This window comes from Syngnathoides biaculeatus, chromosome 19 (genome assembly GCF_019802595.1).
Source record: "Syngnathoides biaculeatus isolate LvHL_M chromosome 19, ASM1980259v1, whole genome shotgun sequence".
Classification (NCBI taxonomy): Eukaryota; Metazoa; Chordata; class Actinopteri; order Syngnathiformes; family Syngnathidae; genus Syngnathoides; species Syngnathoides biaculeatus.
Genome location: NC_084658.1, coordinates 334,666 through 353,691, shown reverse-complemented (window position 1 = coordinate 353,691; position 19,026 = coordinate 334,666). Strand labels below are relative to the sequence as shown.

The window sequence follows — 19,026 nt, the reverse complement described above, 5'->3', positions numbered from 1 at the left end:
ACTTTCAGAACCGCATGGTGACGGAGGTTACTGACGCGCTTGGAGGCCATTGTCTGCCACATGGACAATGTTCTGGTGTGGGGCCGGAAGCAGGAAGAGCGTGACACCTGCTTACATGCAACACTGGAAAATATTCAGCGGGCAGGCATCACTCTGAACGTCGACAAGTGTGACCTGTTGAAGACGTAGGTGACTTTTCTGGGCCATGTGGCCTCCGCCAGTCGCATAAGTCCTGATCTATGCAAGACTGAAGCCATCTTGAAAATGGAGGAGCCGACGACTGTAACTGAGGTGAGGAGTTTTCTCACAGGATATCGGACCTTCTCGTTTCATATGGGGGGGGCCACAGTTTTCAGGAGTGGCTTTCTGAGAGTTTGCAAAGTCCTATGGGTTCGGCATGTCACCAGCAGCCCAAGATACCCACAAGGCAAAGCAGAGGCTGAACGAGCAGTTCAAACCGTGAAAGGTCTCTTGAAGAAAGCAGATGACCCCGATCTGGCCTTACTCGCTTACAGAAATACCGCTTTGGAGAATGGGGATAGTCTAGCTCAGCTTTTCATGGCAGGGAAGCTTCGGACGACAGTGCCCGTCCTTCCCCCCTTGCTGAGTCCAGCTATTCCAAATCTTGAAGCTGTTCGGTAGAAGGAAAATGAGAAGCGAGTGAAAGATGCGCGATGCTATAACCAGCGCCATCGTTCACGGAACCTCGAGGCACTGGAGCCAGGCCAGGAGGTGTGGATCCAGGATGAAGAAACATCAGGGGCCATCATCAGTTGTCACCCCACCCCATGTTCGTATCTAATAGATGGACCCCACGGAACCGTTGTCATCTCACACCGATGAGAGCCTCGCCGGAGCAGTGTTGCCCCACTACGGTGGAGCCATCCTAGAGGGACAGTTCAGATCAACTGACAGAGGAACCCCAAAATACAGGAAGTCATTCAAGGAAAGAGATTACCGAAGAAGAAGCAGGACACTGAGAGGACTGAGGAGAGGTGAAAGGAATACATTGAGATGCATCGTACGGCAAAGGTCGAGATGGCGAATAAGAGGCATATGACGACATACACCAGGTTAGATACAAAAGAAGGACAAAAGGATCTGTATCGGTTAGCCAGATAGAGGGATAGAGATGTGAAGGATTGCCCCGCTTAAACCAGCACATGTCAAGGCCCGTCTTAAATTTCCCAATGACCACTTGGATGATACAGGGGAGTCATGGGAGAAAAGTTTGTGGTCAGATGAGACCAAAATGGAGTGTGTGGTCATAATTCCACTAACCGTGTTTGGAGGAAGACGAATGATGAGTTCCATTCCAACAACACCATCTCTACTGTGAAGCATGGGGGTGGTAGCATCATGCTTTGGGGGTGTTTTTCTGCACATGGGACAGGACGATTGCACTGTATTTAGGAGATGATGACCGAGGCCATGTATTGTGAGATTTTGGGTTCCAACCTCTTTCCCTCAGTCAGAGCATTGAGAATGGGTTGTGGCTGGTTTTTTTTTTAACATGACAAGGACCCGAAGGACACAGCCAAAAAAACCAAGGAGTTGCTCCGTAAAAGGTTTATCAAGGATCTGGCCTAGCCAGTCTCCAGACCTAATCCCAATGGAAAATCTTTGGAGGGAGCTGAAACTCTGTTTCTCTCATTGGCAGCCCAGAAACCTGTCTGGTCTAGAGAAGATCTGTGTGGAGGAGTGGGTCCAAATCCCTCCTGCAGTGCGTGCAAGCCTGGCGAAAAACTACAGGAAACGTTTGACCTCTGAAATTGCAAACAAAGGCTACTGTACCAAATATTAACATTGTTTTTCTTAGGCATTCAAATACTTATTTGCAGCTGTATCACACTAATAAATCGTTAAAAAAAAATCATATATTGTAATTTCTGGATTTTTCATTTTAGATTATCTCTCTCACAGTGGACATGCACCTACGATGAAAATTTCAGACCCCTCCATGATTTCTAAGTGGGAGAACTTGCAATATAGCAGGGTGTTCAAATACTTATTTTCCTCACTGTAACACCATAATGTGAACAATGTTGACTCTCCAGGCACTTCGATTTCCTCCCACATCCCCAAAACATGCAACATTAATTGGACACCCTAAATAGTTGTGATTGTGAGTGCGGCTGTGTGCATTCCCCATGACCCTTGTGAGGATGGATGAATGGATGGATGGGCACACACACACACACACACACACACACACACACACAAACAAAGGAAAAGCAAACATTGCTAAAGAAGGCTGGACTCAGAGCAAACTGGCATGAGGATGTACAGTGAACAATAGATAGAAGTGTGAGTATGTGTTCCAGTTAATTTAAACCCAAATAAGCACCAGTCTGTATTTTAGTGACTGCACGCTGGACTTACGTTGCGTGTGGTACAATTTGAGCAGCCTAGTCGATCTCCTCGATCAATGGCAGTCAGGTCCAGGAAGAGGAACTTTGATGGAAAAAGGAACAGGGGAAAAAAGGAAAGGGAAAAAAAAAAGAGCAAAAGAAGCGCTTTAAGTGGAGAACATCCAATGCCCTCGGGTGGCACAGTTCTCCGGGCATTAGAAGAAACATGCGCCACCCAATTCCTTCTAAACAAAGCTTTGTTCGTAAGCTGGCCATGCACATGAAAAGGTAGCTCAGGTTGCTAGCAGTGTCTCCAGGCAAAGGAAGATCAGGAGCATCCTTGTGGTGAGAGGTGTAGCTTCCTGTCAGAGCCATGTTCTTCGGCAAGGTGAACAAGCAAGTGACAAAAAGGGGGGCTCTGGCCTTTTATGAAGAAGAAAGTGAAACTGTCTCTGTTATGTTGTTGTTATCTTGTGTCAATCGTCGAGACATTCAAATTCTTGGGGATTACAGTCTCAGAGGACCTGTAGTGGGGGACGAACATCAACCCCATCCTCAAAAAAGGCCCAAGCAAAGGATGTACTTCTTGCAGCTTCTGAGGAAGCGTGACCTGTCACAAGAGCTGCTGAGATAGTTCTAAACAATGGTCATGCAATCAGTACTGTACCTCCATCACAGTGTGGTTTGAGCCCGCCACAAAAAAAGAAACTCAGAGAAACAAATAAATAAAAGCGCTGAACGGATTGTCGGCACCACACTTCCCACTATTGAGGACTTGTAGGCAACGCGATTCTCCAGACTAGCTGGTAACTAATTTAAGTTCTGAGTCAGATAAATTTGGCATCCTTGTGACCATCTGGGAGAGTGGGGTTGGCTTGAAAGAATGCAGAAGAGTCAGATATTCGGGGTTGCTTGGTCCCACTTGTTCCGTCAGGGCATACTCGCTACATATCCATGCATTGAATTTTTATCTAGAAAATGACTTGAGAATAAGCTCATTCATTTTAGATTGTTTTAAGATTACCCTAATATTTTAATAATAAATTGAAAAATACAGGCACAATTTTATCCATCCATTACTGAGCCTCTTATCCTCACAAGGGTCACGGGAGTGCTGAAGCCTATCCCAGCTGTCGTCGGGCAGAAGGCGAGGTACACCCTGAACAGGTTGCCAGCCAATCATAGGGCACATGGAGACAGACAACAGTCGCACTCACAATCATACAAAGGTTCAATTTACAGTCTCCAATTGAGGCATGTTTTTGGAATCTGGGAGGAAACCGGAGTGCCCGGAGAAAACCCACACAGACACGGGGTGACCATGCAAACACCACACAGGCGGGGCCAGGATTTGAACCCCAGTCTTCAGAACTGTGAAGCCAACGCTCTACACCACCATTCCTCCACACTTTCAATGTACACAAAAGTTACACTGCAAAATACATAGAAGTTCAATAAGGAAATGTACCAACTCCTGCTCTTTACATGTCAGGCTGTGAGAGGCTGACATCCAAAAAGTTGGTGTTTTTTTCCCGCAGATATTCATGATTCCAGAACTATGAAGTCAATCTTCACAAGATAATCCCCTCTTCATTAACATGTACGTAATATACAGCGTAGATGGTATTTTTCCAAAAAAGACAGCCAAAAAAAATTATAATAATGATAATTTTATGACCTTGAATGTGCAAGTTTTCTAAAAAGACAGAACTGTGAATACCCTGGAGTCTAAAGTAACAGCTCGAAGAATAGTCTAGTTATCGAGTTGGGCTCAATTTCCCCATATGGTACACTGTTTCTGCACAAAAAAATAAAAATAATCAACAGGCTTTCCCTCTTTATGACTTTCAAACGCCCCTGATCATGTCCACGATACTGTCACTGGTGTGAAGGCTAACAAAACATCAGACCACATCCAGCTGATATTTATAAAACACTGTGCAGTGGTAAAATGTATCGTGACATGAAAAATTAAATTGAGGAAAAATGCCTGAAACACGTAACATATTATTTTTACAGATCAAATACCTGTGAGCTTGTTGTGACTCAGGACCAACTGCGTGATGTGGGACAAAGTGACTAAAAAGACAAGGGGAAAAAAATGACATTAGGGATGTTCAAAAGTACTTTTTTCAAGGGGTATTCACTGAGTATTCACCAAAATCAATACCAAGTACCAAGACCATGTGTACCTTTGATACATAAAATGTTAACACATTGACATTAATTCTGAACAAAGACTTCTTTCTGACATAAGATCCATCCGTTTTCCAAGCCGCTTATCCTCAGAAAGATTGCGGGAGTGCTGGAGCCCATCCCAGCTTACTTTGGGCGAAAGGCAGACTATACCCTGCACTGGTTGCCAGATTCGCCAAAGTGTCAATCTGCTGTCATGTAGCAACAACTACTGGCAATGAGGATTTAATCAATGTCATAATTTTTTGCTGTAAGTAATGTTGACTGGTATCTGCCTTTACAAATACACGATGCTTTTAAGGTCAGTATAAGTGATAACTTATATAAGTAATATATATATATCTAAAATAAATGATATTAGTACTCACACATCACTAACAAATATTGCAGAGAGTTTGAAAGATTTCAGACAGCTTTTCATCATGCCAAGTTTCGTGTGTACACTGTAAAGCTCAAGCCTTTATTCTTTGCATAATTAAGACAAAAGATTGATAATGCTTCACAATTTCTTCATATAAACATATACAGTGAAGAAAATAAGTATTTGAACACCTTGCTATATTGCAAGTTCTCCCACTTAGAAATCATGCCCGAAACTTTCCTCGTAGGTGCATGTCCACTGTGAGAGAGATAATCTAAAAAGATAATCCATAAATCACAGTGTATTATTTTTTATAAAGATTTATTTGTGTGATACAACTCCAAATAAGTATTTGAACACCTGTCTATCAGCTACAGTTCTGACCCTCAAAGACCTGTTCGTCCGCCTTTGAAAGTCCACCTCCACTGCATGTTTTATCTTGAATCAGATGCAGCTGTGTGAGGGCGTTAGCTGCAGAAAGACACCTATCCACCCCATACAATCAGTAAGACTCAAACTTGTAACATGGCCAAGACCAAAGAGCTGTCCAAAGACAGAGACAAAACTGTACAACTCCACATGGCTGGATAGTGCTACGGAGAAATTGCCAAGCAGCTTGGTGAAAAAAAAGGTACACTATTGGAGCAATCATTAGAAAATGGAAGAAGCTAAGCATGACTGTCAATCTCAATTGGAGTGGAGCCCGAAGACGTCATGGTTGGAAATCATGCACGGCACGGAAGGTTTCCCTGGTTAAACCAGCACATGTCAAGGCTCGTCTTAAGTTTGCTAATGACCATTTGGATGATAGAGGAGTCATGGGAGAAAGTTTTGTGGTCAGATGAGACCAAAATGGAATGTTTCGGTCATAATTCCACTCACCGTGTTTAGAGGAAGACCAATGATGAGTTCCATCCCAAGAACACCATGCTGACTGTGAAGGAGGGGGGTGGTAGCATCATGCTTTGGAAGCACACAGTGTGCAGTGTGTGCAAACCTGGTGAACAACTACAGGAAACGTTTGACCTCTGTAGATGCAAACAAAGGCTACTGTACCAAATATTAACATTGGTTTTCTCAGGTGTTCAAATACTTATTTGCAGCGGTTTCATCCAAATCTTTAAAAAAAGCAAAAAAATAAAATCCTACATTGTGATTTCTGGATTTTTCTTATTATCTCTCTCACAGTGGACATTCACTAGATCAGCATCAGTATCTCCTTCAATGTGGCCAACATCCTCTGACTCAAGTACTTGCACGACCTCCGGGTCAGGTGCATGATCACTGGCTAATTCAGGCCCATTCCCAATGTTTTCCATTGGCCTAGCAGCATTCAACACTCTCTGAGCAAACAGTGACGAAGTAGCATACAGAGCATGGAGATTAGAGTTCTGTTGAACCGCTCTGGCTGTGGGTCCCCTTGTGCATGATATGGAGTGGTTCGTGACTTTCGTATCCCCATCAAGTTCAACATTTCTTTAATCAGTCAGCTCTTGAAATCTCTTCCTTGGTCTGAATTAATTCTTGCAGGAAGTCCATACCATTCCAAGTACAAAATATTTTTTCATTAGGACTTTTGCCATAACTGAAGCCTTTTGGCTTTTGGTGGGAAAAGCCTGGACATATCTCGTAAAATGATCTGTGACCACTAAGACATTGCTAATTCCCTTTGAGTCTGGTTCCAAGCAAAGGAAGTCCATGTACACTAGGTCCATGGGTCCATGGCTTACAATCTGGTGCAATGGAGCAACCCTCTGTGCAGGAGTCTTGTCAGTGACACACACACCACAGTTTCGGATATATTCTTCCACTTCCAATGACATTTTGGACCAAAAGAATCTGGTCTGGAACATGTTGACAGTTCTTTCCTGTCCAGGGTATCCAAGATCATCATGCAAACCTTTGATGACCATCTGACGGAACTCCTTAGGAAGGACAAGCTGACTACTTTGTGTAATAACCACAAAAACCTAAAAATTACTGCAGCATTTTCAAATTTGTGGGGATTGGCCAGGTGTTGACAGCTTCTATGTTATCTGGGTCTGGGGTGAACCATCTGCTGATACTATGTGCCCCAGGTACTTGACCTTCGATAGACAGATCTGACATTTGTCTATCAAAAGTTAAGAGTCCAACCTCTCCAAGGTGACCTAGGACTTTGAGTAGCCTTTCATCGTGTTCTTCAAGGGTTTTCCTGAACAAAATGAGGTCGTCAAGGTACACTAGCACTTGCAGAAGGTTCATGTCTCCGTCAGCCTTTTCCATTAATCTCTGAAAGGTGGCGAGAGCGCCTGTGATGCCTTGTGGCATCCTCTTAAGTTGGAAGAATCCCAAAGGGGAATTGAATGGCATTTTCTCCTTGTCCTCTTCGTGCATAACAATCTGATAGTAACCTCAATGCAGATCAAGCACAGAAAACCACTGACTCCCACTCAAAGCATTCAGAGCATCATCAATCCACGGTGTTGTATACTAATCAGGTATTGTTTGGCTGTTCAATAATCGGTAGTCTATGCACATTCTCACAGCCCCGTTCTTCTTGCTGACAATGACTATAGTTTAAGCATATGGGCTACGTGACTCTTTGATTATTCCAGCTTGGAGCAGTTCTTGTAGATGCTTTCTTACATCTTCAATGTCTGCAGGAGGCAACCGACCTGGCCGTTGCCTGATAGGCCTAGCATCTGACAGATGAATCCTATACTCCATCCTCTTTGCCAATCCCACATCCCACTCATTCAAGGAGAAGACATGAGACTTTTGGGCTAGTTTATGTCGTAGTCGGTTCTTCCACTGTGCAGATATTGGGGAATCGCCAAAATTGATCATATTGGCATCAAAGGCAGAGGAAGTTGTCTCTTTGGGTGGGATGGTAGTAACTGAATCAATATGAAAGATGCTTCCAATCACTATTCCTGTCACTTCCTGTCCTTCGCAAACACTGGTTACAACAATAAAATGACAAAAGTATTTCTTTTCACAAATTAATAAAACACATAAATAAATACAAATCTCTCCAAAAGACAATAAATTCTGCACATGGTTTAAGAAATATTCCACCACCTTGTATAAAGAAAACCTATAACCTAATTGCTACCCTATTTTTTTTTTTACTTTTAACTGTGGCAATTTTTTTTAACTGGGTTACACTCGGTGAATGTAAATCCCATTAATTATTCAATGAACAAAAATTTGTCATGTCATTTGTAACCATTTTGAAACGTGAATGCGGTGTATTTATGTAATAAATGTACACACTATGTACAAAGGAAATGTACAAAGGAAATGAAATGACAAAGTAGACAGAGACATAATTACTTTTTTGTTGAGGATACAGCTCCTAACTAGCTACCAGTAACGACTTAAAGGAAGACTCTCCTCAAAATTCATATTTACAATAAACCCTCCAATGTGAAGTAATCTTATCCATCCATCCATTTTCTTCACCGCTTATCCTCACAAGGGTCGCAGGGAGTGCTGGAGCCTATCCCAGCTGTAAACAGGCAGGAGGCGGGGTACACCCTGAACTGGTTGCCAGCCAATCACAGGGCACATTGAGACAAACAGCCGCACTCACAATCACACCCAGGGGCAATTTAGAGTGTCCAATTAATGTTGCATGTTTTTGGAATGTGGGAGGAAACCGGAGTACCCGGAGGACACCCAAGCAAGGACAGCGAGAACATGCAAACTCCACACAAGCGGGTCCGTGCTGTATAAGCAACAAGATACTCATACCAACTTTTATTATCATTAAATTTATTGTATGATAGACACTCAGTGTAAGAGTTAATCTATAAATTAACCCAATGTCCTGGGCCAATGCATCTTGTTACTTTTCATGATACAAATTCCTTTCTTCAAGTCTTCTGCCTGTTGTCTCGTGATAGAAATTTATTTGAAAGTGTATTTCAAATCAGAAATATTGCTTCCATTTTCTTTTATTTTTTTACGTTACTTACCGAATATTGATGAATTGATAAGTTATTTTCCTACAGTTTATTGATGAATCCCTGAAACAGACAGATAAATCTAAGGGGCCTGTGTATTCTCAACATGCCCAAGTGATGAAGAGACAACTTTTGAGTCACCATCCACATCACAATATTCTCGTGAAGTATGTATCCATTGATAAATTTGGTATTTATACATAGTTCAAATATTCTTTACCAATAATTTTCTCCAGACACAATGTTACCCATACAGTTCATGTATATCAGTTGCAATTAATTTTTCAGAATACATCAGCTCCGAATGACAAGTGTCAGTGTCACTGTATGTGTAAACAGTGCACTCGCCCAACAACCTGTTCAGTGGCAAGACAAACGATCGTGTAGTCACTTTTGTCAAGTCATCACAGTATTGTGTGGCAACATACCATAAAAGTGTGCAGGCAAGTTATTATCATGTGTTTATACATGTTTAAAATTCCTTCAGGCTTTGTCACAGATTTTTCTTCTTATTCTTCAGTCAACTTGGGCAAATTTATGATAAGTTGTTTTAAGTGAACTTTTCACTTGGTTCTAGAAAAATTCAGGCATGAGGATTTCGGCAAATATGGTAACCGATCTTTTGGTTCCGTTGATTTTTGTCCTGGGAAACGGTGGGAACCGATTTTTTGGTTCCCATTGATAATGCTCATGGGAACCGGTTTTTACATGTCCTTCAAAATAAAGCCTTAGCAGGGATGAGCATTTTGTCTTTTACGCTTAGCAACCGACATGTTTGACTAGCCTTTGAGTGACCCGGATATGAATAACTCGACCTTGTGCATGGGTAGTGCAGAAGCGGAAACCGGTGCTGTTTGTAAACCACACTGACAAAGCTGGGTGTTTTAATCATTAAAAATAAAGCGGTTCATGAAGGTTCGTTTTATACTGCTCTGAACCACGCAAGATGGGATTGGGACCCTATTCTTTGGTCCAAGCTTTCTATGTATCCAATACGTAAACTGGCAATATGCTTCCATTCTGTAAGACATGTCAATAGATTTAAATACAAATTTTTAGCTGCCGACAGAAATCTTTAACACGTGCATGCTACTGTATGTGTACATTTAATTACGAAATGAGTTTGCAATTTGAACCCCCCCTCCCTTGATCTATCCATCCATCCACTTTCTTAGCCACTTATTCTCACGAGGATCACAGGGCTCTAGATAAATCAAAAATCTTCTATAAATAGGGTATAAATGAATTTGAAATAGAGCTTGGTACTATAATTACATTTAAAGCTGTCAAGTTTTGATGAATATTTGTAGATGTTGATTTCGGTATTAATGATTGCACAATACAAAATAAGGATATATCCGTGGCGGTGGCACAGCTGTTAAAAAAAAAAAACAAAAAAAACTGTAAAGCATTGGCCTCACAGTTATGAGGACTATGTTTCAATCCAGGACCTCCCTGTGTGGAGTTTGCATACCCTACCGTGTCTGTATGTGTGTACCCTGCCTCCTGCACATTGACAGGCTCCAGCACTCCCGCAACCTTCATGCAGATAAGCAGCTAACAAAATGGATTGATATATACGTGTAATCACTTTAGGGAAGTCCCAATTTAGCATTCCAGTTATAAATAAACCATTAAATTTTCCGACGCCGTGAAAATAAGCTCGCGTTTTTCATCAACTTTGGACATAACCCAGAGCATTCATATAGCATTCACGTAGCGGTGGCATAGCATTGACATAGTATTCAAAGGGATCCAAGACCATTAACAATGTGTACTCACCGATTTTCCACCGGATGTACAAGTGGTCCTTTCATCAAACTGTCAATGATACTAAGTAAATTGATATGCAACACATCTTCGTCCAAACAAACAACTTCGTATCTATCCAAGGAAGTCATGCAGGCATGTTGATTGTGATCCAAGTTCATTCTGATATGCTCCATTTTCTGTTCGACCTTTTTAAACTCACGACAACACTCGCATTCCGCCACAGTTGGCATTCGGTCACAAAGAGAACACGAACACCAGTCTTTCGAAACGAGCCTGTCTGAAGCGTCTCCGAGGTCCATGTTTTGGGTTTGTTGTGGTCCTTCGTCAGCATCACGCCCACTCATTACATCAAGTGTCGGCTGTGTGTAATTCTTGCTCAAACGCACAGGCTTGAACGCTGTACATTATGCTATTTTTGTTGAAAATTATTTTTTACAAAAATCTGCCACAAAATGCCAGATAGTGGAGGTTCTCTGTTCAGTGAAACATATCCACGAGCAATAGGGTGTCACAACAGGAACCACTGCAGGCGTGGCAAACGCTGATTGGCAGTCAGTTTTCCAGCCGGGCTCTTTGGAATGTCTGAGCGAGAGAGGAATTTCGAAAATAATTTTCCAATTTAAAAATATTTCTTGGTGAAATCTGTGGATAACTCTGGCATTAAAAGCAATACTGAACCCTCATCTACTAACTTTTAATGTGTGCTCCCATTCCAATTACTTTCGACAAAATCTTCCTTTAAGTCAGGGAATGTCCCAGGACCGTATGTTTTATTTGGGGGGGGGGGGGGAGACGACATTCTAACCGACACAGCCTGTATACCGTGTGTAAAAGCCATTTTGAAATGACTGTGACAGTACTGACATTTGGAGAAACAGTGACTTTCATCTAGTGGCCAAGAGTCAGCTGTGGAGTTCACTTGAAATTAAGGACTAAAGCAAGTTATGGACTTTCAGCCAGTTGTAGACCTTCCCTAAATTTAAGACAACCTTTGGTGTCAGTCTTTGTAGTTAGAGGAGCTTTCAAAGCTTAAGGAAGTCTAATTTTTGCTTAATTTTCATAGGTGAAATTTAAGGAAAATTATACATGTAACTCACTTCTTGTTGGATTTTGAATATTTCATACAAGGACGGGATAATTGATCATCTAATGTATTAATGACCAAAAAAAGCACACATTTTTCGCTTGCTTGTTTTTTTTTTAGCATATAGGCGAACAATATGAATAGGCAATCAAAAAAGATATTACTTTCTCATTAACCACAGTCCAAGGAATTATTTGGTACTTAAAATACATTATTCCAACCATTTTTTTTTATCCTTGGAAATCCCGAACAGGATGTCACTGAGAGTACATTCACTTATAAGGATCTTAAACTAAAGCATACATACATAATCCGGGTATATCCAGCATGTTTGAAATGCCTCTGTCACACATTTCAACATCTGGAAGGTTCTTCTCCCGGCTCTCATCCACTATTTTCTTCAGTGACTTTGACATTTCTGGTGCTGAAAAAGAGAGGCAGTTTTAACAATCGCCATTCAAATTTCAGTCACTTAAACTGAGACTTGACCTGCACTAAATTTAACTAAATATAACGTATAAAAATTTACCCCTAATCAAAAACAGGAGTGCGACACTCGTTACGTCTATCGTGGGTACGAAAATAAGCATACCAAAAAAGGATCTCTGGTTCGACAATTTTTCTTCTTCTAACACTGTTTTGGCAGGCTGGATGCGATGAAAGAGTATTGCTGCCCTCCAAAGGCAAGACCAAAGAGACTAAAGAAAAGGATACACTAACAGCGCTCACCAACTTTTTTGAGTCTGAGGGCTACACGTGAGCACTGGTGAGAGTTGTGTGACGGGTGACATGACCTGCTTGCACTAAAAAGTGTTAATTTTTGCTTTAAATTAATTTACTGGGGGCACGGTGGGGCAGATGAAAAGCGTCGATCTTGCAGTTCTGAGGAGTGACGTTCCGGGTTCAACCCTGACTCGCCTCTGTTGAGCATGCATGTTCTCCCCGTGCCTGCGTGGGTTTTCTCCGGGAACTCGGGAACTACGTTTATTTTCGGTTAAGACAACAACGATTGCACTCGCACGCTGCTTTGCTTCAAAATTCTTCATTAACTAACCCGGAAGCGGAACAAAAGCAGGTGAACAATACCAATAACAGTGGTGAGGGTAAGACTGCCACAATGAAGAAGGGCGCACATAACACATTTAATACCCCCACTTGACCTTAAAATTCACATGTACAATAAACTATCCAATGTGAAGTAATATTATCCATCCATTTTCTTCGCCACTTATCTTCACAAGGGTTGTGGCGAGTGCTGGAGGCTTTCCCAGCTGTAAATGGGTAGAGGCGGGGTACACCCTTAACTGGTTACCAGCAAATCGCTGGGCACATCGAGACAAACAGCAACACTCACAATCACACCTCGGGGCTATTTTAAGTATCCAATTAATGTTAATTGTTTTTTGGGATGTGGGAGGAAACCCACACAAGCACAGGGAGAACATGCAAACTCCACACAGGAGGGTCCAGGATTGAACCCGAGACCTCAGAACTGTGAGGCCAACGCTTTACCAGCTGAGCCACTGTGCCGCCTCGACCTTAGCTTATTGTGGTACATAAATTAAACAACAACAACAAAAAAAACATCATACACACTTCTTGCACGTTAAGTGCCAAACAAATATCATGCAAATCTCTTCAGTTGCAGCTTGGAGGCTGGTTGTGTCATCAAATCAGCAATCATATTGTCAGTGGAACAATATTTTAGACAAATCTTCCCATTATTCACTGATTCACCTATGAAATAATATTTTATTTCAATATCTTTACACCCTTTTCTTTTAACTGTGTTCCTTGGTTGTCATCGAATACCTTGGTTTGACCATATTGATAGCTATCAATTCCTTTGAGCATCTTTTGTAAATACGTGCACTCTTGTATAGCTGACACTAAAGCCATGTATTCTGGCCTCGCGTAGGTCGTGCCACAGTCGGTTGTTTTCTGCTCTTCCACGAAATCAATGAGCTTCTCCAACTCAAACTGACACAGTAGCCTGTGATGCTACATCGGTCTGCAGCCTCAGATGCCCACTCTACATCACTATTGGACTATCACGCCAAGGGCATCTGTGCTGTACCTTTTTAAACACAGTGCATTGTTTGTAGTACCCTTACAGGGTATAGAAGGTCCTCGATGCACCTTTTTGCTAATATTATACGTTTTTTTATGCAGAATTTGAATCTGAAATCCATTATGATGGAAACATTTTTATTTTTAGATTATCATCAAAAAATGGATGGATGGATGGATGGATGGATGGATGGATGGATGGATGGATGGATGGATGGATGGATGGATGGATGGATGGGTGGGTGGGTGGATGGATGGGTGGGGGGATGGATACTTTGTGATGGGTGTTGTTATACCAACACTGCTGATTGGTTCTGTATGTCTTCCAAATAAATTCTTACTCTTAGATGATTACTCTTTAGAATTCAAATGATCTCCCAAATAATTAGAGTCCCAAATGAAAGGATGACACAGACACTGATGAATGGCACCATCGACTGATGGAACAAGTTTACTTGAGGAATGGTGAACTTGAGGTTCAAAGACATCTCTCTGCTTCAGAATATCCCACAGAACATTGCATCAAAGGAGCAACAACAGAAAAGGACTTTGTTGTGCAAAATCATTTGTCCCGGTTCACTGATAAAAATCTATAAATAATGGAACTAGCTTCGAGTATTCTTTTCTTTCTTGTATGACAATAATGTGGTTGTGACAACTATGGGTTGTTCCAACACAGACTTTATTCTGCTTTTTTTTCACTCATGTACAGTCTCAAATTTTGAAATGAAAAATGTAGTCCAGATAATGTGTCAAATTATTTCTGAAGGATGAATGTTGAATGTTGGCCAATAAAATATGTCTTTATTTTGCCTGTGTACTTGTTTTGCACCAAACCAGAAATGGTTTATGTCAATGTCTATAAAACTAATGTTGTTTAGACATGAATTGCATGTATGTAAAAGTTGGTTCATTATAAATAAACTTCAGTCACGAGGTATGTGTGTACAAACAGATCTAACAGGGTATTAGTCTTCATGTTAATAGATTGTCAATATATGACTTTGTGATATCCTTTGTAAACACCATCTTCTTCAGGGAACTTTTTCAAATGCTATTCACCACACGAGATGGGATTGGGATCCTACTCTTTGGTACGAGGTTACCATGTATCCAATAGGTAAACTGATTATATGCTACCATTATGTAAAACCTATCAATAGATTTAAATAAACATTTTTCAGCTATCGACAGAAATCTTTAACACATACAGTACATGCTATGTGTACATTTCATTACAAAATGATTTTTGCAATTTGGAACCCTCCCCCCATCCCCCGATCTATCCATCCATTTTCATAGCCGCTTATCCTCACAAGGGTCACAGGAGTGCTGGAGCCAACCTCTTGATCTACAGTAATCTAAAATCTTCCATAAATAGGGTATAAATGAATTTGAAACAGAGCTTGGTACTAGAATTATATTTGAAGTTGTCAAGTAATGATGAATATTTGTAGATATTCCTTTTGGTGTTAATGTACGCACAATATGAAATAATGTAAGGATATATACGTGGCAGCATGATGGTTCAGCTGGAAAGTGTTGGCTTCACACTTCTGAGGTCCCGGGTTCAATCCCAGCCCTCCCTGTGTGGAGTTTGCATGTTCTCCCCGTGCCTGCGTGGGTGTATCCTGCTTCCTGCCCGTTAACAGGTAGGATAAGCTCCAGCACTGCCGTGACCCTCGTGAGGATGAGCAGCTAAGAAAATGGATGGATGGATGGATGGATATATGCGTGTAATCACTTCAGGAAAGTCCTAGGTATAAATAAACCATTAGCTTGTCCTGTGCCATACTCAGAAAATAAGCTCGCATTTTTGATAAACTTGGATTCCAAGAACATTAAAAATTTGTAGTTTGATTTTCGACTGGATGTGCAAGTGGTCCTTTCAGCAAACTGTCATGGATCATAAGTAAATTGAAATGTAACATATCTTCCTCCAAACAAACAATCTATCTGAGGAAGTGAAGCAGACATGCTGATTGGGATCTAAGTTCACTCTGATACAATTCATTTTTTGTTCAACCTTTTCAAATTCACGACAACACGGGGATTCCGCCAGAGTTGGCATTAGGTCACAAAGAGAACGCAAACACCAGTCTTTTAAAACGAGCCTGTCTGGAAAATCTCCGAGTTCCATATTTTTCGACAGTTGTTATGGTTCAGCGTCACACCCCCCTCTCCAACATGTCAAGTTCTGGCTGTGTATTCTGGTTCAAACGCATATGCTTGAACATTGTACATTGTTATTTTTGTTTTGTTTGTTTGTAATTATTTCTCACAAAAATCGGCCACAAAATGCCAAATAGTTGACGTGGTCTGTTCGGTGAAACCGTATCCACACGGAATTGGGTTGGACAGGAAGCACTGTTGATGTAGCAAACACTGATTGGTTGTCAGTTTTCCAGCCGGGTTCATCAGAATATCTGAGCGAGAGAAGAATTTCGATAATAGTTTCCAATTTACAGATGTTTATATGTGAAATCTGTGGATAATTTTGGCATTAAAAGAAACACTGAACCCTCATCTACTAACTTTTAATGTGTGCTTCCATGCCAATTTGTTTCAACAAAGTCATCCTTTGAGTCTGAACTAGTGCATGTGGCCAAATAGATCAAACTTCCCACAGCCTCTCTATGCACCCTTGGCTCTTCCAATCTTTTAGCATAATCGGTGTATTCAAGTTTGGACTTGCATGGGGTCTCTCGAGGTGTACCGGCTTGCATCCCATATTTTGTGAGAATTTTTTTGCATATATTTCTTGAGCCATAGTGACTTGACCATCTGATTGTTTGAAATCTATTACTGGAAATGTGTTCAATTTTCCCACGTCCTTCATTTTAAACCTCTCAGTGAGCATCCCATTAACACTGTCATGAGCAAGACTTGGCCACTGCCAACAGGGGCGTGGCCACGCCACTGCTCTGGGCGGTGACACCTGTCACCTGACTGTGATTAGACAGGCATTTAAGTTGGAGTTTTTCTTACTGACATTTGCCAGTTCGTTTGTGCCCTGAGTTAGTGAGATGTAGTAACTGACAGTATGAATCTCCACCACTGGAAAAAGTGTAGTGTTGAGTTATCCTCGTCCAGCGTTTCTGTGCCACCATAGTTTAGTCCTGTCTTAGTTTAATGTCTCATAGTCAAGTCCTAGTTCATGTTTCCTAGTTTGTCTCCTAGTCATCAGACCTTGCTGCATGTCTTCTGGATCCTGCCTAGCCTAGTGTTTCGGTACCTCTGCCTTCTCGGACTGCTTACACCGTGTTTGACCTCAGCTTTGAATAAAACTACGTCTGACATCTTGCCCTCGTCTCAGAGTCCTGCATTTGGGTCCAGCCCTGCACCAGAGGTTCGTGACAAACACTTTTCACAATCTCCTCAGTATTAGCAGCGACAATAAGATCATCAACATACACAATCAGAATAACCCTTTCCCTTGAGTACAGAGTATTGGCAAGATTTTGGATGAAAAGGTTTCAGATATATATGCATGTAATAGAGTATTCCAGTTGCTGCCTGCCTGTTTAAGGCCATACAAGGACTCCTGCAATTTACACACCAACCTTTCCTCTGATTTGGACTTTTTCTAATAGCCTTCGGGCTGTTCTAAGTACACCTCACAATCAATGAATGATTTGATAATTTTCTGGTATGTCACAGACAGCGATATAGCAGTAATCTACACACATTACCATTTTGTCTGTTGTATCATCAGTCTCATAATCTTGTAGGTAACCTGGCTTTCTTCTAGTTCTCGGTGGGTTTCTTCTGGTCTCTCCCTCAGTCCCATGCTTTTCACCTTCAGGCTCTGAAACATCACTTTGGACATTTTGATGTGATGCTTCTTCAATTTTTGCCTCCTCATTTATCTCAATGCCCTGTTTGCTGCTGAATACCTCTCTATCATGGTATTGAATGTGTGACCCTTCTGTCTGAGTTTCTTTTTCTACGGCTGTCCTGCTTGTGAATTTCACCAGCCTGTGTTCCTGGATCTTCTCTGTGTCCACATAGTACACCAAATAAGACGGGCTATACTTATCATATCCAATGAAAAGACCTTGCACGCATCTGGATTCTAACTTCCCTTTCTCTTGCATAACGATTCAGTGTGTGTGTTGGTTCTGCAGAGTCCGCACCAGACCTTTTGGTTGCACTTATTTCTGATAGGTCGTTTTCGTCCACACTTGTAACATATCAGACTGGCTTCTCCATTCTTCTCGTGTGTTTTGGTGTCTCCTCTGCTTTGTACTGAGCTCGTCTTCATCATGCCGTCAATACGACTAGTAACCTTCATCTTTTCAGACTCTTCATGGACTCTCAGCCTTCTCTTGAGGTCCATAACATTGTCCTCATTTTGTGTAACATGGACAGCCAACGGTCTGAAAGATTCTGGCAGTCCATTCAAAACAGTTACTACAAGCAGCCCGTCACTTATGTTGTCTCCTGGATCACGGGGGGCTGAAACGATATTCCCGGCCCTTATGATCATAATCTGTGACAGTTTTATTTTCTACCATTTGAACAGTGGTCAATGAAGTGTATAGGTTCAGAATTCTAAGTTTGCTCTTTCCAGAGTAATGCTTCCTCACATTTTTGAGCGCTTTACTTCCATCTACTGAAGCTTCAAGTCTTATCAAAGATTGGCTTTTATCATCGAGTGCATTAACCAACTGGGTATAACAGTCTGCGTTTTTCTCTGGGTCTGCAGCTAATGCTTCTGCAATTGTTGGTACACATAGGATGGTGTCCTTTAGCTTTAGAATATGTAACCGGCTCAGGAATCATGTCTCCCACAGATCATACTTCTGTTCAGTCGAACATCATCTGCTGGGGAATCCCGGCTCTCGCCATTTTGTTTTAATTAGACGTTTTCTTGGATGCTAACAGTTCTCTTGTTCTGTTACCTTGCTCTAGACTGTCCTTCCTGGGCCCATAACCTGTCGAGAGCTTTCGTAACTGTTCCTGGAGAACTTCTTAAACTCAGCTTTATCCAGCCACATTTATTTTTGGTTAAGAAAACAACGATTGCACTCGGACTCTGCTTAGCTTCACAACTCTTTATTAACTAACCCGGAAGCAGAACAAAAGCAGGTGAACAAATAACAGTGGTCAGGGTAACACTATCCTCTGCAGGACACAATGAGTAAGGGCACACATAACACTGGCATTTAACAACCAGTTCAGGGTGTACCCCACCTCCTGCCCGTTGACAGCTGAGATAGCCTCCAGCACTCCCCGTGA

The 19,026-nt window shown here is 41.6% G+C and overlaps 1 protein-coding gene across 12 annotated transcripts in view; it reads right to left on the bottom strand.

Annotated features, from left to right (window-relative positions):
• rsu1 (Ras suppressor protein 1) overlaps nucleotides 1-19,026 on the bottom strand; it is a 104,750-nt gene that overhangs the window by 73,225 nt on the left and 12,499 nt on the right. For 5 of the 12 annotated variants that reach the window (XR_009792832.1, XM_061805980.1, XM_061805970.1 and 2 more), the window contains exons 2-3: nucleotides 12,023-12,139; nucleotides 4,380-4,430 (exon numbers count right to left, since the gene is read on the bottom strand). Coding sequence is in view for 11 of the 12 variants with exons in the window: in XM_061805980.1 (XP_061661964.1) it covers nucleotides 4,380-4,430; nucleotides 12,023-12,139 (168 nt within the window). In the remaining variant the exon portion in view is untranslated. The other 7 variants (XM_061805972.1, XM_061805974.1, XM_061805978.1 and 4 more) reach the window with 6 other exon arrangements.